The following is a 25365-nucleotide window of genomic DNA, read 5'->3' as shown; positions in this document are numbered from 1 at the left end:
CCCAAATCTCCAGTGGTTAGCCCAGGGGTTGTCCAGCTGGAGTGAAGATGCTTAGAATAGATGAGGATGCTTACAAATATGAGAGGTGGGTGCCAGGAAGATGGAACCAGACTCTTCTCAGTGGTCCCCAGTGATAGGACAAGAGATAACAAGCATAAACTTAAACATGGGAAGTTCCATGTAAATATGAGAAGGAACTTCTTTACTTTGAGCGTGGCAGAGCACTGGAACAGGCTGCCCAGAGAGGTTGTGGAGAGTCTCTTTCATTGGAGACTTTCAAGACCCATCTGGATGCGTTCCTGTGACCTGCCCTAGGTGATCCTGCTCTGGCAGGGGGTTGGACTTGATGATCTCTGGAGGTCCCTTCCAATCCCTAAAGTTCTGTGAATCTGTGTCCCTGTGAAAGTAGCTTGGTAAACTTGCCCACGGAATGGTTTTGCTCAAACTGATCTTTAATTCTTGCTATGAATTACAGCCATTTCTGCCAGCACAGTGAATCTTTGAGCTGCACAACAGCAGGCTGCTCTCCAAAACATTCCAAGATTACTGGCAATGTACAGCCTCTCTTGACACCTTTTTTGACCCGTTTCCTTACAACACTGAAAAAATGCCAGAGGAGTAATTATAGTTCTGGACACAGCAGCAGAAACCTGCTCTTTAACTTGCACATTGGAGTATCTGCTCATCTGATTTCTATGTCTAACCCTGAAAATACAGCAGTGAAATGGGAGTGAAGGTCTCTTTGGATAAAGAAGGCCTGAAGGAGTCATTCCCTTGGAACTGCCTGTGCAAATCACAGGATTTTAGGGGTTGAAAGGGACCCCTGGAGACCACTGAGTCCAATCCCCCTGCCAGAGCAGGATCATCTGGGGCAGGTCATGCAGGAACACATCCAGATGGGTTTTGAATGTTTCCAGAGAAGGAGACTCCACAATTTCTCTGGGCAGCCTGTTCCAGGGCTCCAGCACCCTCACCATAAAGAAGTTTTTCCTCATGTTGAGATGGAACCTCCTGTGTTCCAACTTATACCCCATGTTCCTTCTCTCATCACTGGGCACCACTGACAAGAGCCTGGCACCTTCATCTGACACCCACTCCTCAGCTATTGATAGACACTGATCAGATCCCCTCTCAGCCTTCTCTTCTCCAGGCTAAAGAGCCCCAGGTCTCTCAGTCTCTCTTCATGACAGAGATGTTCAAGTCCCTTCATCAGTCGTGTGCAAAGGCACAAGCTGCACTGCTGCAGGAACACAGGTGAGAGTTTGGGCTGGTTTACGTTTTCAATTTGTTCCACCCATGAAACACACACAGGGAACAGCAACTAACAGGAGATGGCACTTCATTTGGGGTCAGTGCTCCAGGGTCTGCTCATCAAGATATGGGATGGGGATAGGCTTGCTGATAGCTGTAATCCCTTTGATTCCATTAGGGAATCAGGAATGGGATCTTGGTTTTTTGATCATGAATGGACCCGATTTTTTACTTTGAAATCACAGCAGATTACAAGGGAGACCTTACAGCTGCATTTCAGTATCTGAAAGGGACCTACAGGAAGACTAGGGGAGGGACTCTTTAGAATTCTAGAGTTTGTAGTGATAGGAAGAGGGGCAATGGTTTGAAACTGGAGCAGAGTGAGTTTAGGTTGGACATTAGGAAGAAGTTCTTTACTGTGAGGGTGGGGCAACACTGGAACAGGCTGCCCAGGGAGGTGGTGGAGGCCCTGTTCCTGGAGACATTCAAGATCAGACTAGATGCAGCCTGATCTAGTTGGAGGTGTCCCTGCTGACTGCAGGGGGGGTGGACTAGATGACCTTTGAGGGTTCCTTGCAACCTGGTGCAAGCTGTGAATCAGTACAATGCTACTTTGCTCAGTCCTTATGTATATATATAAATCCAAGAACAGCTTTCATACATATATATATGTAAGTCCAATGTAAACCATTAGTAACCCAGCAGAAATCACAAAATCACCATTTATGTATCTGAGATTTCAGGGTAAATTGCAAACCACAAAACCTTGACACTGTGACTGAAATCCTTGCAACTAATAAGGTCAACACAAGCAGAAGATTGGATATATGGATTTTGTGTGAGAATTCGTTCCCTCTCTCTGGACACACATTCTGGAAGATTCTGCTTTAAAAAGAAATAAAAAAAGGGATGTTTTTACCTTGATGTGCATCTTGGCTCTTTTCAACAGACTTAGAGTGGTGTGCCTGGTGCTGTCTGGCCCAAGAGGCACGAGCTGCTTGAGCTGTTCCAAATATAGCCGGAGTTTAGCCCGCCTGAAAGAGTCCAAACCAAGAGCCTTGTAGTAAAGTTGCACCCCAGCAGCACATCCTCTATGCAAACACCATCTGTCTGCAGGATCTCTCTGCAGAACTCCATTCAATGGTGGTTTCCTTTCCCCTCCCTTTGGCAAGGTTTCAGACCCAAAGGTCACTTGAAACGCAGTAAGGCTGCTTGGCACATGCAGGCAGTCGGCTCACACTGATATTCCACAGCCTGCTAAGTCCCATCTTAACCAAGGGGGGGATCTGAGGAATCCAGGAAGGGCTGTACACAGGATCCATGGCTGGGTAAGGAATTAAAACTGGGACTTCACTCCAACCCAGTGATTTCTGCAGGCAAAGAGGGAGCTGTGGGAAGGAGCAGGGCTGCAGGCCCCAGCTCCCATCTGTCCCCTTAGCCCTGCTTGATGGGGTAGGACACAAGGCAGGAGCATCCCTGCAGCCTGCACAGCCCAGAGATGCTTTCAGCCAGGGTTTATCAGTATATTCTAAGAGGGAGGTCCTGATGATCCTTCTCCTTTCATCTACTGACCCAGAGTATCCTCAGGCATCCCTGCAGCCCTGCACAGCCCAGAGCTGCTTCCAGCCATGATTTAATCAACATGTTCTAATAATGAGGTCCTGATACCCCTTTTCCTCTCATCTACTGACCTACAGTCACCCCAGCTAAGGAGGAGACACTACTCCTCCCACTGTATAGTCAGGACAACCTGTATTAACAAAGACACAAGAGAAAATCCTTCCAGCCATACTAGGTCCTGCTTTCTCTGTTACTCCTTTGCTGCTCTCTACCTTCTCTCCTGTACCAACACCATTAAATCTGCCAGTAAAAAAAGGACACACAAAGTGGCATTTCTACAGCTATTTGGTTTCCAAACTTTATCTTTGAGAAAGAAGGTGGCAATACAATAGTCCAGGAAATGGTTGCTCTAGTTACTCAGCACAAGAGCTTGCAAAGCAAGGAACAGCGTGTGAGGGTATTTCAGCAGTTAAACCCAAAAATCTCTCCTGGTTTTAATGCAGAGTTACTGAGCAGGAATCCATCTAGTCTAGCAATACGATAGAAATGGCTGCAGGAGCCCTCATGTGAGCAGCTCCTCTAATACCTTCCGTTCTGCCAGCCTGTTACAGACTGAGCAAAGCCATGACCTAGGGCATGCAAGATCCCCCATGCAGCAGCACTAAGAAGCAAAGCAGATCCCAAGTATGAGATGAAAAAGTCATCTTCTCCAGATCTGCTCCATGCTGCAAGAAGGAGACGAACTTTGCAGGAAATGTAACACTTCTGGTCAACTGAACCATCAGTTGAGAAGCAGAATTCAGCATGAGCTGAAGAGAATTTGCTGTGCACTGACTGACAAATCACATGTGCGCAATCGGAAGGATTAGTGTCACGTGAAAACAACCTGAGAAATGGGGAAAAAACCCCACACCAAGGCAAAATAAAAATACAGTACAACGACTACACACTCACACATTTAGTTCTGGCTGCCCATAGATCAGCAGTGTGTTAGGCAGGAAATCAAAGAATACTCCTGTTAAATTGTTCATTCTTTCTTCAAAGCCACTCAGGGAAAAATACTGGTGAGAGTGTGACTCGCAAGAGAAAACTGATGACAGGTTTTTGTTGCTGCTGTTTAGGCCTGGAGTTTGTTTTTAAGTACAAGATTGCAAACTTAACCACCTCAATGCTTTTATTTAAACAACTGCAACAAAGATCGGGGTGAATATTCACAGAAAGAGCCCTGTCAGACCACAGAGTGCCCCTAGAGTGGGACTGGAATTAGGGACTGCTGGTACTTAGACAGACAACCTTCATCAGGTGGACTTTCATTTCTGTGTCTGTCTCCTCCGACAACTACCTGGCTGGGTTGGAGGTTTAAATTTATAAACCCAAACTTGCTTCAGGGCCTGAATTAAAAAAATCTTTTTGGTTTTGAAATGTCCTCTCAACACACACAGCCATCTGTGTCACCCAGCACAACTTGGATACAACTCTATTTAGACAGCTGACAAGAAAGGGGCTGAAGAGAAAGGGGGATGTGGCAGGGAAGAGGACAAGAATAGCATCCAAGTAGTATATTGAGAGTTCATACATTGAAATGGAATGATCAGTGCACTTGGAGTAATTAAAAGCCTGAGAAGGAACAAACAGAACTGTTGATCTGGGAGGTACTTAATATCAATCCTGGAAAGTGTTCATGAAACCCAACTACACTCTGGATGACTCTGCTGCTTGGCTATTTGAAGGAAGACTGCTGACCACAGGGAGAGAGTAAAGATTTAGTGCACTGCCTTACCATCAGCTGGACAGTTCACAGAAACATAACCCAAATCCAGAGGGTCTTTTTAAAGCACTAATTCCTTTATGTCAGCTGTCAGGTAAAGCAGGACATTGCAGAAGTGCTGTGAAGAGCACAGGGCTGAAGAACACAGGACTTTACAGGAGAGCTGTGAAGAGTACAGGAGTGAAGAACACAGGACTTTACAGGAGAGCTGTGAAGAGCACAGGGGTGAAGAACACAGGACTTTACAGGAGAGCTGTGAAGAGCACAGGAGTGAAGAACACAGGACTTTACAGGAGAGCTGTGAAGAGCACAGGAGTGAAGAACACAGGACTTTACAGGAGAGCTGTGAAGAGTACAGGGCTGAAGAACACAGGACTTTACAGGAGAGCTGTGAAGAGCACAGGAGTGAAGAACACAGGACTTTACAGGAGAGCTGTGAAGAGTACAGGGCTGAAGAACACAGGACTTTACAGGAGAGCTGTGAAGAGTACAGGGCTGAAGAACACAGGACTTTACAGGAGAGCTGTGAAGAGTACAGGGCTGAAGAACACAGGACTTTACAGGAGAGCTGTGAAGAGCACAGGGCTGAAGAACACAGGACTTTACAGGAGAGCTGTGAAGAGTACAGGAGTGAAGAACACAGGACTTTACAGGAGAGCTGTGAAGAGCACAGGGCTGAAGAACACAGGACTTTACAGGAGAGCTGTGAAGAGCACAGGGCTGAAGAACACAGGACTTTACACAGAGCTGTGAAGAGTACAGGGCTGAAGAACACAGGACTTTACAGGAGAGCTGTGAAGAGTACAGGGCTGAAGAACACAGGACTTTACACAGAGCTGTGAAGAGCACAGGGCTGAAGAACACAGGACTTTACACAGAGCTGTGAAGAGCACAGGAGTGAAGAACACAGGACTTTACAGGAGAGCTGTGAAGAGCACAGGGCTGAAGAACACAGGACTTTACAGGAGAGCTGTGAAGAGTACAGGGCTGAAGAACACAGGACTTTACAGGAGAGCTGTGAAGAGCACAGGGCTGAAGAACACAGGACTTTACAGGAGAGCTGTGAAGAGCACAGGAGTGAAGAACACAGGACTTTACACAGAGCTGTGAAGAGCACAGGGCTGAAGAACACAGGACTTTACACAGAGCTGTGAAGAGCACAGGAGTGAAGAACACAGGACTTTACAGGAGAGCTGTGAAGAGCACAGGGCTGAAGAACACAGGACTTTACAGGAGAGCTGTGAAGAGCACAGGGCTGAAGAACACAGGCCTTTACACAGAGCTGTGAAGAGCACAGGGCTGAAGAACACAGGACTTTACAGGAGAGCTGTGAAGAGTACAGGGCTGAAGAACACAGGACTTTACACAGAGCTGTGAAGAGCACAGGCTGAAGAACACAGGACTTTACACAGAGCTGTGAAGAGTACAGGGCTGAAGAACACAGGACTTTACAGGAGAGCTGTGAAGAGCACAGGGCTGAAGAACACAGGACTTTACAGGAGAGCTGTGAAGAGCACAGGGCTGAAGAACACAGGACTTTACAGGAGAGCTGTGAAGAGTACAGGGCTGAAGAACACAGGACTTTACAGGAGAGCTGTGAAGAGCACAGGGCTGAAGAACACAGGACTTTACAGGAGAGCTGTGAAGAGTACAGGGCTGAAGAACACAGGACTTTACAGGAGAGCTGTGAAGAGCACAGGGCTGATGCTAGGAAGAGTAATTCAACTAAACTCAATGTGAGGTCCCTTCCAACCCATAACATCCTGTGATCCTGTGAGAAGAATTTAAATAGTAACAAAAAATACTTTAAGGCATTCTCAGAAGCAGCAATTGTATTAAAGGTAACAAAAACACTTGCTAAAGAACCTGCTTTTACTTCACCTTTTGGGTTTTCTTCAAGGGAGTCTTTCTTTCATTTAGTTACTCAGCAGTTAGGAATCCATTAAAGATTTTAAAGCATAAGCTTTATGTAGATCCTTACAGAAATGCTCATGTGTTTATGTGGCTTATTCATGCATCATAACACAACAGCATAATCCATGCCATAGATTGTGAAGGTAAGAAACCCCAGCCTATCATTATTGCTATGCTTCTGGAGTAAATATCCCCACGTCTTTCATTTTGCACATCTGATCAAGAAAAAAAAAAAAAACAAACCAGAAAACACAAACCCTCTAAGAATGCAAGAAAACATCTTAGGCATGTTATGGTAACAGATCACACCAGCAGGAACAAGGGATTCCAACTTCACAGCAGAGAAGCTGTCACGTACAGACTCTGCCAGCACTAATTTCTCTCATTTTCTGCAGGGACCTGACAGCTTTCGCTTCTCCTAGGCTGACTGTGACCCTGGAGGAGGGAAAGGCACTCACGGAGGTGATCACAGCCAGAGCTGGTTTCTGTTATGCAGCTCACGCCTTAAATTCCACCTAGAAAATAAGCAAAAAAAAAAAGAAAAGGGGGGGGTGGGGGGAAGGCAAAGCAGCCTGGTCTGGGAGTAAGGAGGTAACAATCCCCATGCATGAATTGTGGTTGCAGCTGGGTAATTCTACTCTGCTCCAGCTTCCAAACCCAGCTGTGACACTGTTGCCCACACAAAGCATGGTGTCAGGCCAGGACACTGCTGCCTACAGACAGAGACACCTTTCTCACCTCATGTGGATGCAGGGAAACATCCCCCCTTGTCACTGGTGCTGAAGTTATCAGGGAAAGTAAGGATCTGAAAATAAAGCCATCCAAAACCTGAGTCCTCAAGCCTCCAGCTCTCCATTTGGGGTACCGCCATATGCACAGGGAGAGGTACAAGGGTGACTCAGCTCTGATTACCACAATTTCCTTTGTGCCAGATGATTACGGGGCTCCAGACGTTACAAGACTTCAGTGTTTCTTCCACAAGCAAGCTCACCATGTGGTCCTACAAATCTGCATTACAGCTCTTCTAAAAGGCCACAGACTTGGTCAGTGTCCCTCACGGTGGCCGTATCTAGGAGCAGTCAGGTGGTCCATGATTTTCACACAAAGGAGGAAACACCTAGCTGACAACTAACACAATGGCAACCAGCTGGGATTGCCTTGAAGTGGTCTGGAATCCATGCAAGCCATGATGGGCAATAGTGGCAGATCTTACAGCAAGAGGAGCCCTGGCGCTGCACACCCTGAGGGACAAAGCAGCAAATGGTATTCTCAAGAACTTCCTTGTAGTATGAGGACATCCACCAGAAGCTCATTTGAAGATCACTCACTGAGTGTATTTCTCAGAAGCTCCAATTTGCTCCAGTGCTCAGCTATGAAAAGGCAGGAGCAATGCTGGCCAGAGGAGCTATGCTTCACCCAAGGGACTTCTCACACCACACTGAAGCATGTGTGGGCATGAACCAGTGCTTGCCACACAAGAAGGTCCTAGCTGTGCTTCTGCAAGATGCTTTAATGCTATAAATGCTTGTGTGGCTGGACATGTGCCTCTATTGCAGAGGTCCAAAACTTAAGTCTACTGAACCAGCTCTGCGGACAGGAGGCTGACATACTCTCAACTCAACTGCTAAATATAGTTGTTTGGTGGTGTTCTGGAAAGAAAAGGACACTACAGATCAAACAACACTGCAAATGGAATCACTGAAAGCCACAGGAGTGAGAACAACAGAGAAATGGATACAAAACTTAAAGATTTCTCTTTTCTCTGTGTTAACCCTTTCAGTCCAAACCCCAGACAGCCTCAGACCCTATCACAAGGCAAATTCAGTACAAAGTGAACACAAACAGAACCCCTACCTCAAGGAATATAAAGCTCTAGAAGACATTACAAAATGGACAGAGCTAATGAAACATTTCAGCTTCCTTCTCTCACATTTCACTCTTTTTTTTTTTTTCCCCCCACAATCAAACCTAGCCTGGTCCTGGTGCTTGCAATGAATTTAACACACAAATGCTTAAATATAGAGCAGTTGCTGAATTTTTCATTGTGGTATAATGACCATGGAATCTGGCTTCATAATGTAAATAGCATGAAGTCAGGGATTTCCTGCAACAAAAATTCACTTCTGGAGTCAAATGTTTTCCAGGTACATGGTGAACCAAAGTGCAGTCTGGGCTGAGCCCACCACTCTGGGTCAGAGAGCTAAAGGTTGTCTTTTCTCCCTGAAGAAAGGTGATTGATCTCCCCAACAGCCATGAAATTCAGCACACAACACTGAAGTGAGCTCACTGCAGTTGTAAAATACTGATGGTTTTACAGGAAGACTCTTCACAGTTTATTTATGAGATGCAAATACCTGCACACAGGGACTGCTCCAGTTTTAGACAGAATCAGCAAACAGGAGCTCAGGACCCTTTGTGACATGCGCTGGTCAGGATAAATCATAGAACGGCCGGCCTGGTTGGTCTTCAAGTCCAACCCCCCTGCACTCAGCAGGGACATCCTCCACTAGATCAGGCTGCTCAGAGCCTTGACCTTCAATGTCTCCAGGGATGGGGCCTCAACTACCTCCCTGGGCAACCTTCATGGTGCAGAACTTGTTCCTAACATCCAATCTAAATCTGCTCTCCTCTCATTTCAAACCATTGCCCCTTGTCCTATCACTGTAGGCCTTTGCAAACAGTCCCTCTGCAGCCTTTTTGTAGCTCACTTCAGGTACTGGAAGGCTGCTCTAAGGTCTCCCTGGAGCCTTCCCTTCCCCAGGCTGAACAACCCCAGCTCCCTCAGCCTGTCCTCATAGGAGAGAAAGACACACAGCAGTAAAAATTTCCTTGTTGCAGCTTCAGGATTCACCTGCCACTGAGGTGAAACCAGAGAGAGGACCTCTGCCTGCCTTGTGACTCCCCCATCAACCCTTTCTTTGCAGAGCTTGCCACAAGCAAGTCAAGATCTCTTAAGGGCTCCAGCTCCTTTTACTTTGTGCACAGTCACACATGAGCAGCGACATACTTTCGCTGCAAATGGCTTTGATGGTAGTGAAAACCCAATGCCTTCAGATTGTTTTGTGTATTGCTGGCTATCATTGCCTTACAGATAATGTAGGTAAAGATGTAATTGTTTTAAACCAGGACACCCACTCTACTCATTCTAAGTTGGTCCTCAAACATAGCTGCCACACTCCTCCTGAAGCTAACACCTCTTTGTGTCAGCACAATACTTTTGTAAGCTCCCAAAGAAGATTCTGTACTCATTGAAACACACTTGTTTACAAGAGCATTTTAAAAGATTGTGCATTATCCCATCTTAAAAAAAAAATCATAGAAATTTAGTCATGTACAAATGGTTCTAGAGAAACCTGTTCATTAATGGTCCAGACAGGAGTGAGAGATCTTCAGCAAAATATTAAATACAACACAAGATAACAACAACCCTCTGCTGAAGTATTAAATCCTGTCCCTTCCTTATTTCTTTCAGTGAAAAATACTTTCAGTACTTTCTGCTCTACAAATATATTTTCTTTCCCAAAGAGGCTCTAGCTCATCCTTGAATGGCACAACCTATTTCAGCTACACCACAGATTCACTTTAGTGAAAAGGCAGGAAAACCTCTTAGTATGAAAGCAGTGTACCATAGCAAGGCGCCCAGTGTGCTGATTGCTACAAGACGTGTGAAATGCTTGCTCACAGCTGAATGCCTCAGAGCCAAAGCCACAACATTCAGGAGCACCCTTACAAGGAACCTCTTGGCTGTTTATTGCCAAAGAATCATAGAATTCTCAGGTTGGAAAGGACCTCAGAGATCATCTACTCCAACCTCCCTGCCATGGGCAGGGACACCTCTCATCTAGACTCAGCCTTGAACTGGCTTTGAACAGCCCCCAAGGAGGAAGCATCTACAAAGTCAAAGCCAGACAAACACAAATTCTTCCAACTAGAGAACAAGTCTCATGAGGATCAGCTGAGGGAACTGGGGTTGTTTAGTCTGGAGAAGAGGAGGCTGAGAGGAAACCTCATTGCTCTCTGCAACTCCCTGAAAGGAGGTTGGAGCCAGGTGGAGGGTTGGTCTCTTCTCCCAAGTACCAGGTGTTAGACTTACAGGAAATGGCCCAAAATTGTGCCAGAGAAGGTTTAGACTGGAGATTAAGAAAAATGTATTGACTGCAAGAGTGGTCAGGGGTTGGAACAGGCTGTCCAGAGAGGTGGTGGAGTCACCATCCCTGGAGGAAACATGTGGACATGACACTTTGGGACACGGTTTAATTGCCATGGTGGTGTTAGGTCAATGGTTGAACTCGGTGTGTCTTGGAAATCTTTTCCAACCAAAACATCCTATGGAAAAGGAATTTGTTTCAGGTGCCTTCTGTTTTTAGCCCTCTTATCTCCTGATTATCTTTGAACGTTCACCTCTCCAATGTTTTTAAGCGATAGCAAGAGAAGTACCACCAGCTCAGCAGCACAGAGTACCCACCTAACACAGGTGAGATGAACAGCAGTCCTTCATGTGGAAGTACCTGAGTGATGGAACTACCCTTCGACACACTTGAAAACCTGAGTCCACAAAAAAATAATCAGCCATGCTTTTAATAAACTTATTTGATACTTCGTTCACCCAGCATTCCACCTCTTTGTTTCACACATTAAAATGCAGACACTACTTAGTAGTCCTCCTAAATTAGACCTCTCAAACCCATCTGTATCACTGGCACTCAAGTTTCTTAGATTAGCCTTAAGGCTTTAAGTTTGTCTGTTAGCTCAGAATGGTGTCAGATGCAATTAGATAAGGAAAGTGCCATTGCAAGATCACACTGTCCCAGCACCAAGCAGTCTTAATTCCCACTTGGAGTTAGATGGGTGCAGACACATGCTTGTACACTGCCCACTGAAAGCCAAGAGTGGGTTAGGAGCCCTCCCTGCTGAGATAGGTGCAGTAAGGCTCTGGTCCTTGCTGCTGGTGGAACACTGTGAAGCAAATTTGCACAGCAAATCCAAAGCCACACCACTTGTCTGCAGTTCTGCAATCAGTGTGTTTTCCTTCACCACCTCTCCTGGTACTCCTGCAAGGAGTTTGCTGAGGGCTGCAGAGTGCAGGGCAAAGTGAAGTGCTTTTACTAAACAAGGAGAAGCTGCCTCATGACAACAGGTTTGTGCTGGGTTTACCTGCAGAAGGGACCAGGGCTGGAGCACCTCTGCTATGAGGATAGGCTGAGGTTGTTCAGCCTAGAGAAGAGAAGACTCTGCAGGGACCTAATAGTGGCTTTCCAGTACCTGAAGGGAGCCTGCAAAAAGGCTGCAGAGGGACTTTTCTTAAAGGTGTCTAGCAACAGGGCAAAGGGGAACGGTTTGAAGCTGAGGGAAAGCAGAGTTAGACTGCATCTCAGGAAGAACTTCTTCAGTACAAGGGTGGTGAGACACTGGAATAGGCTGCTCAGGGAGGTTGTGGATGCTTCCTCCTGGAGGTGTTCAGGGCCAAGTTGGATGGGGGCTGTGAGCAACCAAATCCAATTGAGATTGGCAGGGGGGTTGGAGCAGATTATCTCTTGGGTCCTTGCAACTTCAACCATTCTATGATTTTCCACAATTTAACCATTCCCCCAAAGGTGCTTGAAAAGGATGCAGTCAGTCTGCCCCACAGGTAGCTCCAGGGAGTGTAGATGTCCCTCTCAGAGGGTGCTTCAGGCACAAGGTGCAGCAGGGCTTTGCACACACATACGCTCCCCATTTATCAGCTGACAACACCCCAGAGCAAGCCACTGCTCACAAACCAGCCCAGGGCTTGAACCAGCTCTAATTATCAGACTGTTTCCCCACATCAAAATGCTAAGCAAGAACATCGTGTCTCAGGACAGCTGCCAACAGGAAGGATCTTTAAAAAAAAAGGAGGGGGGAAGACTACAATGCTTAGAGAAGCCTAGAGAGGTGCTGTAGCACAGCACTGAGTGAAGAGAGCATGGCACAAGCCTAGTCAGTTTTTTCTGCCTAATTTTAAACCTCCCTACAGACCCCAGCTATTTTATACATCTGTCAGATGAGGGGTGAAGTGGGTTCAAGATGTTTGTTGTTTGGTTGGTTTTTACACCACTGTATGATGTCAAATTAAAGGAGAGGCAAGTCAAGCTGAATTATTTTAGCTAAATTAAAACCATGCATTGCTGTCACACACGGAGTGCGATGGCAGACGGATGGAATGCAGCAGCCTTTTCCTGCAGCAGGTTAAATGAGGAGTGTGAGCTATGAATAGCTGCAACACTGGAGAGCTGGCACTGAGGTTTACTGCCTATTGTACCCCTGCATCCAAATGACAAGTAAATGCCAAGCAGCCAAGATGATCAGAGGGCTGGAGCACCTCCCTCGTGAGGACAAGCTGGGAGAGTTGAGGCTGTTCAGCCTCTGGGAACACCTTAGAGTAGCTTTCCAGTACCTGAAGGGACCTACAAGAAAGCTGGGGAGGGACTTTGGACAAGGGCTTGTAGTGACAGGACAACAGGAAATTGATTGAAGCTTGAGGAGGGCAGATTTAGACTGGAGATTAGAAAGAGGTTCTTTACAGTGAAGGTGGTGAGACACTGGAACAGGTTGCCCAGCAAGGTCATGGGTGCCCCTTCCCTGGTGGTGTTCAAGGTCAGGCTGGATGAGGCCTTGAGCAGCCTGGTCTAGTGGAAGGTGTCCCTGCCCATGGCAGAGGGGGTGGAACTAGATGATCTTTAAGGTCCTTTCCAATCCAAACCATTCTATGACTCTATGAATCCAATTTATCCAAATGCTGGAGAGAGTCCACATTCCCAGGTGCACGAGGCACCAGAAGAAACAAGTTTTAAAACTTAGTCAGAGTTAAGACCATACTGTCTCCAGTTCAGCACCTTAAAATACCTTCCTCATTCTCAGAGGCCAGAAGTTTTAAGCTCTGACTGGGAAATCAGGTACTGGAAAGGGATGCTCAGTGCTACATCTTACTTCTGGCTTTGCTTCTGCTAGCACTTCCTCAGCACCTGTACCCAGCGAGCATTTGTGGCCATCTTAGAGGGAGCAGCTAATGGTGGCAGCTCGAGCACACACCAACGAAGTCAGCTGGCTTTGAGGGCAAGGAGGTGATGGGTGCTGCTGGTTTTTACCACTGTAGATACTTGAGATGTCCCCCAACAGGACAGCTGGGGGTATCCTGGGATGAAAGCAGGGTGCCTGCTCCAGCCAACCAGAATCTGGTTCAGAGCACAAGTGAGAACACGAAAGAGAAGAAGAAAAGAAATCACCCTGAAGTAATTATGAACCCATGTCCCTAAATGTCTTGCTGTATGTCTAACTCCAGCACTGAAACCTTGTAATTAGAGGTGCATAAAAAAGACTGAGTGAGGTGTATATATAAACAAATTTGAGGGCAGGATTAAATGCACTGAATATAATTACAGATGGTCTCTTCCAAGGCTAGAATGGGTACTCTTACTTTCTCATAAATTCAAAGCTAAGCATCACTTGTGTAATATTCTGCCTCAAACAGTGACAAAATCTGGCATCAGGGGCCAGTGGAGAGCTGCAGGTATCTGACAGTCCTGCCTCAAAGTTTAGGTTTAGCTTGCCACAGCACAGATAGTGCCTTGTTTATAATTTAATTTCCGTCCCATTTCCCTTTCCACAGAGCAGTACAAAGCTGGTTGTCTCTGTGCCAGACAGGGTACAGTTGAGCAGAATCTGCAAATGATCCATTTGGGGACCATAAGGTATGGAACAGCTTTTTAAAACTCTCCTCCTTTTTCTTCCCTTCTTCCCTACAGCCCACATTTCTTATATGCAACGTCCTGAGGTTATCTGGCAATGGAAGGAAGAGCTTGAAGTTTGGACCCACTTGCCATGTGAGTATGTAAAGTCAGGCAGTGGGAACCAAGACACCTGACAGCCTGTTTCAAATACCTGTGAGCACACAGCCCCAATAACTGCTTCTAGCCAAACACACACAACAAGCTCCCAAATTTCCCTAGCAGAAATTATTTGCTCCACCCATACAGTTCATTTCAGCAGGCAGCACAACAGCACTTCCCAATGGGGATTAAGTCAGCTTTCTTGGGGGAATTACAGGGTTTGCTACCTTTATGTTTGCTAAATGCCAGCTAATGCGGTCTGTGAGGCACGGGGTGTCTGTGCAGCCAACATTTGAACACTCTGAGGAGACTTCCAACTTCAATAGGAGCTGCTGACTTGTGGCAGCAATTAGATGCCAAGCAGGCCCCTTGTTTAGCACCTCATAGCTTCATTTAGTTACCTAAATTGAAACATCAATGAAAGAAAGGCAGATAAATTTGTTGGGAATTAATCCCAAGGTGGCAGTTGGGAGAAGAAGACTCCCAGGTACTTCTCCAGCTTTTTAGAGACGTTTTACCACATTCAGATGGAGACTTTGTTCCCCAATTCTTCTGCTGCCTTGCTATAAGGTGGAATCTAAAATAGGCTTTCTTAATGTAGGGCATGTAGCCTGTAACTGGAGTTACTAGTTTTCAAGTTAGAAGCACTGCAGCAGATGACCTCATGCACATGCAGTCAAGCCCACACCTCTCTCTGCTGGCTCTGCCAATCTCCATGCACTACACAATTAGTTACACTAATTGGTAGAGGAAAAAAATTTTCAACCATAAACAAGAATCAAACACCAGTATTAGCCACTTGATATCCTCTGACAAGCCTGGAAAAGGCTCTGGGGAGACCTTAGAGCAGCCCTCCAGTACCTGAAGGGAGCTAAAAGAAGGCTGCAGAGGAACTGTTTCCAAAGGCCTGCAGTGACAGGAGGAGAGGCAATGGTTTGAAATGAGGGAAGAGCAGAATTAGATTGGATTTCAGGAACAAGTTCTGCACCATGAGGGTGGTGGAACACTGCAACAGGAGGCCCAGGGAGGTAGTTGAGGCCCCATCCCTGGAGATATTCAAGGTCAGGCTTGACAAGGCTCTGGGCAATCTGATCTAGTGGAGGATGTCCCTGCTGACTGCAGGGGGGGTTGGACTGGATGACCTTTGGAGATCCCTTCCAACCCAAACCGTTCTATGAGTCCTGTCACTCGGCTCTGTCCTAGCAGGATGTGTACACAGCTCAGTAAAGGCATTTCAGTTTCTGTCCATTCATAGAATCATAGAACCATTGAGGCTGGAAGTGACCAAAAGTCCAATAGCTCACCTAGACCTCACAATCCTACCACTGCTGCTAAGCCACTGCCACTAAACCTCAGCACCACATCCACACGTCTTCTAAACCCCTCTAGGGATGCTGACTCCACCACCTCCCTGGGCAGCCTGTCCCAATGCCTGAGAAGAAATTCTCCTAATATCCAACCTAATTTTTCCTAATAACACTTGACCTGTGAAGGAATTGTGTGTAGCAAATCTAAGCACAAGTGTCACAAAGGGGAAAAACAGGCAAGTTCACACTGTTCCTTACATCCAGAAGAGACACTCTGAGTCTGAGACCAAGCCACGGTATCTCCAATACTCAAAGGGTAAGCAGCCCTTGGAAAGGCAAGCTCAGGATAAAGCTAGAGATGCAAACACAGCATGGAGGCAGGGAGAGCAGAGGACAGGTGAAGCAACCCATGGAATATAATCACCTCCACCAGTCTCACGGATCCCTTACTGCCTGCTCCAACCAGGGACACTTGGTCTTTGAAATTTTGTTCTCATGACATACCTGGGAGAAGATAACCCAGTCTCCTGCAGCTCTGAGCGAATGCTGAGCGCCAGGCCAAGCCTGCCTGTAACAGCTGGCTGCTGCACTTCCTTCTTTCAGGTGCATCTGCCACCTCCTCAAACCATGGCAGGTACCCACTTCTGCACACCCCATTTTCATCTGTGGGCTTCCACAGACTTGACTGGTTAGGATTCAGACAAGGATTGCTATCCTGTTATGTAAGCCTCGTTCCAGAAGACAGCTTCTTAAAGCCCATTAGCTGCCTTAAATGCCTTAAGAAAAAAAAAAAATCAAGTTCCAGCTCACTCGCTCAGATGCAGCTAAGGAAGCTTAAAATTAAAACATTCATTTTTAATACCTAACTCAACAAATCTTTTTCTCCTCCAACCAACTGAGCAGCCACCACCAGGGATCTCTTCCTTTATTTGCAGGGGATCAGCATTTAACTGCTGTCTGTATGGTCCTGAAAGCACCTGAAACTCTGGCCCATCTACCTCCATTTTGCACAAAACCAGCTCAGTACTTTATCATGGTGGATAAGAATTGGCCAGGTCAGTTAGCACATGCTGAAAACATAAACCACCTTTCACATAGTCCATTAGAGGCCAACACACAATGGACTTATGTTTGGAGAGAGGGATGAACACATCCAAGTGGAAAAAAATGCAGGCACTTGGGCTCTCGCCCATCTGCTTTCTGCTGGCTGCTCAGCTGGCCAGCAAGTACATGGCTTTCTGGAGCCCAGACCCAAGACTGCACTTAGGTCCTGCACTTCAAAGCAGACCTCAGCAGGAAAAAGGACATCATAACTTCCTCAAGGCTGTACTTTAGTCCATTTTTCATTGCTGAATACAAGCTTTGTCCAAAGCATCGGGACATGTACAGCTCTGACACCTGGAATTTAACTTCCTGAGCAGATGAACTTCACAGCTTCATCTGTTGAGTACAATCCTGCTCTCCACACCAGCAGTCTAGGTGGGAGGAGACTTGTCTTGGGAGTGCACAGCCAGGTGAGCTGCTGTGAGCATTGAGAAGACGGAAGTTCAGCGCAGGGACATTTACAGTAGCTATTGCAGCAGGTAGAACAGGACAAGCCACAGGTCCAGACCCCTTCTGACTGCCTGGAGGTGGGAAAAGGATGAGCAATGAGATGATCCAAGGACTGGAGCACCTTTTCTGTGAGGACAGGCTGAGGGAGTTGGGCTTGGTCAGCCTAGAGAAGACTCTGGGGTATCTTAGAGCTGCCTTCCAATACCTGAAGGGATCCTACAGGAAGGCTGCAGAGGGACTTTTCATAAGGGTGTCTAGAGATAGGACAAGGGGGAATGGTTTGAAGCTGAGGGAAAGAAGTTAGACTGGATCTTAGGAAGAAGTCCTCAGTACAAGAGTGGTAAGGCTCTGGAACAAGTTGCCAAGGGAGGCTGTGGATGCCTCCTCCCTGGGGGTGTTCAAGGCCAGGTTGGATGAGGACTTGAGCAGCTGAGTCTAGTTGAGAGGTCTCCCTGCCCCTGTCAGGGAGGTTGGAGTAGACGATCTCTGAGGTCCCTTCTAACCCGAGCCATTCTAGGATTCACAGATTGCACTGGGTTGCAAGGGACCCTCAAAGGTCATCTTGTCCAACCCCACTGCTGTCAGTAGGGACACCTCCAAATAGATCAGGCTGCACAGGGCCACATCAAGTCTGATCTTGAATGTCTCCAAGGATGGGGCCTCAACCACATGCCTGAGCAGCCTGTTCCAGTGTTTGACCACTCATTGTGAAGAACTTTCTGCTCATGTCCAACCTAAATCTCCCCTGCTCCAGTTTCAAACCATTGCTCCCTGCCCTATTACTACAGGCCCTTCTAAGCAGTCCCTGCCCAGCCTTCCTGCAGGGCCCCTTCAGATATTGAAACACAGCTCTAAGGTCTCCATGGAGCTTTCTCCTCTCCAGGATGAACAGCCCCAGTTCTTTCTGCCTGTCTTCACAGCAGAGGTGCTCCAGCCCCCTGGTCATCTCTGTGGCCCTCCTTTGTGCTGGGGGCCCTAGAGCTGGACACAGCACTCCAGGTGAAGTCTCACCTGAGTAGAGCAGAATCACCTCCCTGAGATGTTGTTGGCCACCTCCCACAGTGGTTGTCCATCTCCTATGGTGGCTGTCAGCTCACAAAACCAAGGCAGCCTCTTAAGACATTCCCTTGCTTAAGCAGTGCAAAGGTGTGTTTATTGCAAGTCACTTGGATGCAATAAACCACTTCACACCAAGCAGCTGCTGTAAAAGGTTCCTTACTTGATGAGAAAACCAGAGGCAGCAGCTGTGACGTGGAGGTTACCTTCTGCTAGCAGGATGAGATGGTTCCCTCATTCCCAGCCACCTTATCTAGGTGGTTTCTGTCTTATCTGTACACATCCTAGAAATGGCAGCAGTTCTTAAAGACCCATCATAACAAGATCACTGCACTCTCCATGCAGCAGCAGCCAGAACTGGATGCTTAGGAGAAGTATTAAACTGACAGAGGAGTGAACTGTACTGGTCTATACTGGAAATTAATACCGACACTCACTGAAGTGATCCCATCCCCTCCCTGTACCTGTGACAGTGAGCTGGGTCAGGAGAATGAACTGGCTTTTCCCCTCCCTCCTGTGCCAGCAGGAAGCAGGACCCAGCAGCAGGCAAGAAGCCTGGGTTAAAGTCCTGATGGAAGCACAGCAATGAGACACACACTGGGTAATCCTTCCCTGGGAGCAGTCTACCTCCAGCATCAGTCACGGGGTTTCCTCAGCTCCTGGTGGCACTGTAGCCATTCAGATCAATTCAGTTAAGATCTTTCTGCTGCACCACAGTGCTAACTTCGATGGAAAGGTGTCATTTTGAAAAGGCAGCTCAGAATCAAAACAAACTTCCAGCATTGTTTTGGCACATTGTTATTTCAATGACCTTTCAGTTCTGTTTCAAAACTTCCAAGTTGATCAGCAACTGGCAGTTACCTGCTTTCCATTAACCCTGCAATTTACTAACCACCAGAGAGGGAATTTCAAGGCATCCACCCAGGCACTCTCTCAGCTTCCATAAACTTTAAACTCCACCTAAGTCTGATGGGGGAAATTAATGTAGCAATGAATGGGACTGTGCTGCTTGGCACCTGCACTTCCCTCGGGAGAAAACTATCTGTTCCTAGTTAACCTGCTCAGTTGACCTCATCAGTTAATCTTGTATACCACAATGCTTCCTTCAAAAGATGTATTTTTCATCAGAATCTGTACAGATACCTGCTTCATACACATGATGATGCAATTTAACAGCCTTATCCTGGCAAGATTATAGATTTAAGGACTACACAAAGCGCTACCCAATCTCTGGGCAGCATTACAGAGTCAGAGAATGGTAGGAGTTGGAAGAGACCTCTGAAGATCAAGTCCAACCCCTCTGTCAAGGCAGGTTCATTTAGAGAAGATCACACAGGAACATGTCCAGGTGGGTTTGGAATGTCTCCAGAGATGGATACTCCACCACCTCTCTGAGCAGCCTGCTCCAGTGCACATTACCCCTTGTCCTGTCACTGGGCTCCACTGAACAAAGCCTGGACCCATCCAGTGCCACCCACCCTTTAAGTATTGATCAGCATTGATGAGATCCCCCCTCAGTCTGCTCTTCTCCAGACTAAACGCCCCAATTCTCTCAGCCTTTCCTCCTAAGGAAGGTGTTCCAGTCTCCTCAGCATAGAATAAGAGAACTGCTGAAGTTGGAAGAGGTCTTTGAGATCATCAAGTCCAACCACTCACCTAGAGCTCACAATTCCACCACTGCTGATAAGCCACTGCCACTAAACCACTTCCCTCAGCAACACATCCACGCATCTGTTAAACATGATGACTCCACCACTTCCCTGGGCAGCCTGTTCCAATGCCTAAGAACCCTTCCTGTGAAATAACTTTTCCTAATATCCAACCTGAACCTTCATTCCATGAAGATCTACGTCTGTATTTGTCACTAGTTACATCTCAGTGCCATTCTGCTTGATCTGGCTGTAATTATTCAAGTATCTTCTAGAAGCTTGTCTGTCCTTAGGACAGAAGATTTCCTGCCTTCCTGCTTTTTCTTTAGGGGGTTTACTGTTTCATGGCTCTGAGATGAGAACTATAATCAGACAGGCCCAAAGGAGGACTGCCATTAGAGGCACAAGTCCTTACAGAGTTTCACTATAATGAACATGCACTGCAGTTCTGAGCAGGGTAGTCTGGTGAGACTTGAAAAAGCAGAGAAAAAAGGAATTTTCTGTATGAATTGCTGACAAACACTTCACCATAATTGTAGGCTGAATTCTCTCATGTAACAAGAGGTTTTGCTGGAATTATGTCTCTGCTTCCGTTTGTCTCCCTCTGAGCATCCTCTCAAGAGCACACAGAAAAGAGATCCCCCAGCAGAAAATGCCAATTAAAGTGGTGGTGCCAAAGAGCTGAGTCTGCAACACCCAGAGACCAACTACTGCCATTCCCACCCATGTCAAAGCCAAGGAGAAAGCCTCTTGTGTGCAGCACCAACATTGCAGCTGAAACAGCCCCATGTATGCAGCTCCTCTGACTTTCTGCTTAGGGGCAGCTCTGGCCACCCTCATCCAGAACACAAAAGTCCTGCAAATGAGGAAGCCATTTCCCTGCCCTCCAGTGCTCATATCAGCCCACAGACACCACGTGAGGGACTGGGCAAGGAGGAGGATGTGAGCAGCCATCTCCTCTCTTCCTCCTTGAGGAGCTCCTGTGAGATAACCAAGTGTGCCTCAGCCAGAAGCATCATGGCAGTGGTGAGTCAAAGGCTCTGGTCCTGGAAAGGCTAAGCCTCCAAAATCAACATCCAGTGCTTCACAGCTGGCAGGGCAGGGCTGCTGTGGGGAGTGGCTCTGCTGCAAGGACCAGCTGCCACAGGCACACTGCTGTGAATCTCCCATCAAACTTTGCAAGGTGCTTGAAGGATTTTAATTCAACTTTAGTAACACTAAACAGAGTGAAACACTCAACAGAGTGAAAAACAGAAGCATGGGTTTTATCAGCTCATCCACCCACACTGCTGGAGAAGGGCTGTTGAAAGAAAACGAAAATTCCAAGAGTCCTTTGCACAATACATCAGGTAACTAGAACTGTACACACCTCACCTAGCTTTTGTGAGCACCCCTTTGCACATGGGAGGATCCTGCACCAATCTGCAGATTCTCACCAGGATTAGTTAACAACCTGGCTTCAAGTCCAGTCTAACTGTAGGAGGTACAGCAAGCAGCAGCAGCTACAAACCACGGCTGTATAACAAGACATACCTTGCACTTCACCTATTTTGACCTTGAGATGGCAGAGAGAAAAGGTAGCAAGGCAAATACTCTATGGGCCAGCTACTACAAAGATACAACACAGAACTGAAAGTGAAAACGGAGACTGAACACTTCATAGACCCTTCCTCTGCCCCTGCATCTGCTGCAAGTGTTGCTGTGCCTCCTCTACTGTGCTGCTTAACATGTGAAGGCAGAGCAGAGGGAAGAAGAGGCAACCCCATGCTTGGGGTATAAAAATGAGCGTAAGGAAAGAATAAAAATCATATACACAGTTTGGATGTCAACAAGTCAGCAGTGATGGAGTAGAGGAAAAGGAAGAAATGGAACTATCTAGAGAGGATGGAAAAAAAATGAGAGTGAGAAAGAAGCACAACTGGGGCCAAAGATTCTTTTGCATTTTTTTCCTTTGAAAGAAGTGTGACCAAAGGACAGAATTTTCATTATTTCATTTTCCTGAACACTCTGTCAGCAGAACCTATGCCAGCTGAATTCATTGCCTTAGCCAATGCACCACGGTCTACAGCCCAGTTTGTGAGCTTGACCCTACCCCAGTTTCTATCATCTCTAGGATGACCACGTGGCTATTAAGGCAGGGCTATAATTTACTCATATTACAATTAAACTGCAGGAAAGCATGTAGGCACGCAAAGGGAAGTGATGGTCTAGCTGCTACACAACTGCAGCCACAGAACAACACATAAGAAAACACCCCAGAGAGTTCAATCATCTGCCATCAAACACGTTTCATATATTTAGGAGCATGCAAATCCATTTAACTCATGTTCACACACAACCCCCTTGCTTTCTTTGGGTGCATGAAACCCAAGACCACAAGCTACACAAAAAGAACACAAAGCTACCCAAAAGAGAGTTTGTCCTGCTGCCTGAATGGTAAAGGAAAGGTGAGGGTCCTGCAGTGAGGGTGCCATGGCTGTGTTCAACTGGGGAACCAAAAGCCACAGTGAGGACAGGCACCTTCTACCCTCAGCAGCTATCTGTGTGCACCTTCAGAGCAGGGTACCCCAGGAGACTGCCTACAGAGAAAAACCCTTCTGCAAACAAATTTTGACGAGGTACAACAGAGGTAAACACTGCCTCCAAAACTGCCCAAGCAGGGATTCTTTCAAAATTCAGGTCTTCAGCCTCCCATCAATGTCCTCGCTAAGGAAGCAGAGCTTTTCACAGCACTGGGTACGCAGAACCTGCAGCTCAGGAGGTGGTGATTTATAGCCCACACACAGCTCTTTGGACAGGACAGGTACCAGCAAGGAAGCACATGGAGGAGAAAAATTAATCTGGACATACTTACATGCAAGATGGAAATTAACTGCACTTTAGGCATACTTTAAAAAACCCAAACACAGACTACCCCTGTGTGACACACTGCTCCCCAAAAATCATCCACCTTAACCACAAAATGTCCATGCAACGATGTGCCTGCTACGTGCAGGGGTTTGAACTAGCTGGCCTTTAAAGCCAAACCCAAAGCATTCTATGCATTCTATATGCTTCTAGCAAACAAGGGCTGCAATCAGAGTCTTTCTTAGTGACAGTGTGGCTACAGAGTTAATCAACCCAAAGCTAATTATCAGAGGTGTTTCAAAACCAGCATACCAAACAACAGAAAAAAAAGGCCAAATAATGTTATACCTGTTAGGTCTGAGTTGATAATCAACCTCCCCTTCAACTTAATCAACCAATCAGTGCAGAAGCAAAGTAATTGGGACAAAATACTGTTCAATAAGCATGGGTGATTCTAATGTCAGGCACACATCTTTTCATTTGCTTTTCTCCCAAGACTTACCTATGCTTTTCTAGTTCGTTGTGTGATGACCTATTAAAAAAGAGAAAAGAAATATTAGAGAAAAGGAAAAATACACCAAGATTTTAGAATATTTAAAAGCCATTTTTGCCTAAGTTGCAAAAGAGCTCTCTGAAACATGCATTATAAGGATTATGAAACAGCTTCACTGTTAAATTAGTTCACTTTTACATCCCTTAGATACTTCAAGGTATCAACTTAATTTCCATGAGTAAACCGTGGGTTTGGGGCAGAATTATAATAAATTTGCATTTATTAGCATTCAATAGATTCAGAGACAGAATTGGACATTAAAAGACTGAGCAGGTTAGTAATAAAAACAGCCCACAGGATTTTTATCTGTGAAGAAAAATTATGAGGGGGCAGAAAGCGTTAGAAGATCTAAATGGTAACAGGTAAAAGTAAAAAGCACCCCAAAAAACAGCTTTCAAGCCCACGGAGAAGCACAAAAAAAACCCAGCAGCTAACCACTGCTGCCACTATTGACATCTTAGTGGCTAAAAAGAGAGGAATCCTCTTAATTCTTCTGAGTCTATGAACAAGAAAAAAATAAATCACAGCCCCTGAACTGACCACATCAGTATCTTACTGTCTTCCAATCTTTTCTGTATTCTGCCCAAGTGATGCCTCAGGGTTTTTTTTGCCATTCGAAGGCAGCCCCAACTTCTTAGTGGATTTTTTTTTTTAACGATTCAGCTGGAAATATTAATTTTATTTATTTATACAGCTGAGATTAAAAACATCCCTAAAATGGGAGTTATTGTCACCACTTCAAAACCAGCCACTTCCCGGACTTTTAGTTTTATCCCACTGAAAACATGCCCAGTACACAAGGATCAAAAGACACAAAGGCGGGGGCAGCTTTTACAACCGGCCGATTACGTCAAAGCAGCTCTGCTCCGACGTGCTGGAACCCCTGCCTGCATCTGGGCATGACATGCTGGCCCAGGTGGCTTTCTGGAGCTGTCAGTGCACAGGGAGAGCAGAGACATCACAGGGAGAGAAAGTCTCCTGCACAAACGCAGAACCTGCCTGGTGGTAAAGCCTCCTGCCTCTCCCTGCACACACAGCTGGATGCTGCAGCGTACCTAGGTGTTGCTGAAAGCACCTCTCCAGCCACAGAGAGAGGAAAAGGGAAGCAAAGATCCTGCAGAGAAGGATCTTGTGAATCTGTAAACAGCTGCAACCTGTGAATCCAATCAACAAACCCACAACAATTGATTTCAGGCTGGTGCAGCTCCTGATCCTGCAAGGATCAGTGACAGAATGAGGGGTGGTGGTTTCAAACTGGAAGACGCTGGATTGAGATGAGAGATGAGGAAGAAATTCTTCCCCTTGAGGGTGGTGAGGCATTGGGACAGGTTGCCAAGAGAAGCTGTGGAGGCTCCAAGCGTGGCAGTGTTCAAAGGCAGGTTGGATGCGGTCTTGGTAGGAGGTGTCCCTGTCCATGGCAGAGGATTGGAACTGGATGATCTTGAAGGTCTCTTCCAACACAAACCATTCTAGGATCCTGCAATTCTATGAGTTAAGCAAACTCCCCATCTGCAGAGCAAAACTCAAACGCTTACTACAAGGTTCAGCACTGATGCTAAGCCACTTTCACCAGAAAGCATCTCAGTGTTGTTATCAAGACATCAACTACGTCAACCATCACCTGGTACTTCTTTCCTGCAGAGCCTATGAATTCTTTCTTTATCTGTTTGCTCAACTTCTTGTATCAAATGAGTCCAAATCTGGTAAAATCTGTATTCCTACAGTGCCACATCAGTGCTCCTGAGCAGTGCAGCAGGTGGGCTGGATTTTCTGTCATTTACTGCCTTTTCTACCATTTGACATTAATCAGGGGATATTTATTTTTTACTCCTATGCACATAGAAAGAGATCAAACTTTTTCTCTACAAACGTTTCTCCACACCAATATTCACACAAAGTGACAAACACTATGCCAAGTCCACCACATTTACAAAACCAAGCAGAAAAGTTCAGGAGGGAACCATTCTCTCCATACCTCCCCTGTGGGCCTGCCCAAGGCACAAAGCGACTCTTTAAGAAAGGAAATACTGGCAGCTCTGGATTTATCCCTGCCTGATCA

At 46.4% G+C, this 25365-nt stretch overlaps 1 protein-coding gene across 2 annotated transcripts in view; it reads right to left on the bottom strand.

Annotated features, from left to right (window-relative positions):
* Positions 1-25365, bottom strand: part of MXD4 (MAX dimerization protein 4) — a 38640-nt gene that overhangs the window by 4679 nt on the left and 8596 nt on the right. For both annotated transcript variants that reach the window (XM_054391547.1, XM_054391548.1), the window contains exons 3-4: positions 23256-23285; positions 2171-2285 (exon numbers count right to left, since the gene is read on the bottom strand). In XM_054391547.1, the coding sequence (XP_054247522.1) occupies positions 2171-2285; positions 23256-23285 (145 nt within the window). The remainder of the gene's footprint in view (positions 1-2170; positions 2286-23255; positions 23286-25365) is intronic.

This window comes from Indicator indicator, chromosome 23 (genome assembly GCF_027791375.1).
Source record: "Indicator indicator isolate 239-I01 chromosome 23, UM_Iind_1.1, whole genome shotgun sequence".
Lineage (NCBI taxonomy): Eukaryota > Metazoa > Chordata > Aves > Piciformes > Indicatoridae > Indicator > Indicator indicator.
This window is presented reverse-complemented; position numbering and strand designations above follow the sequence as displayed.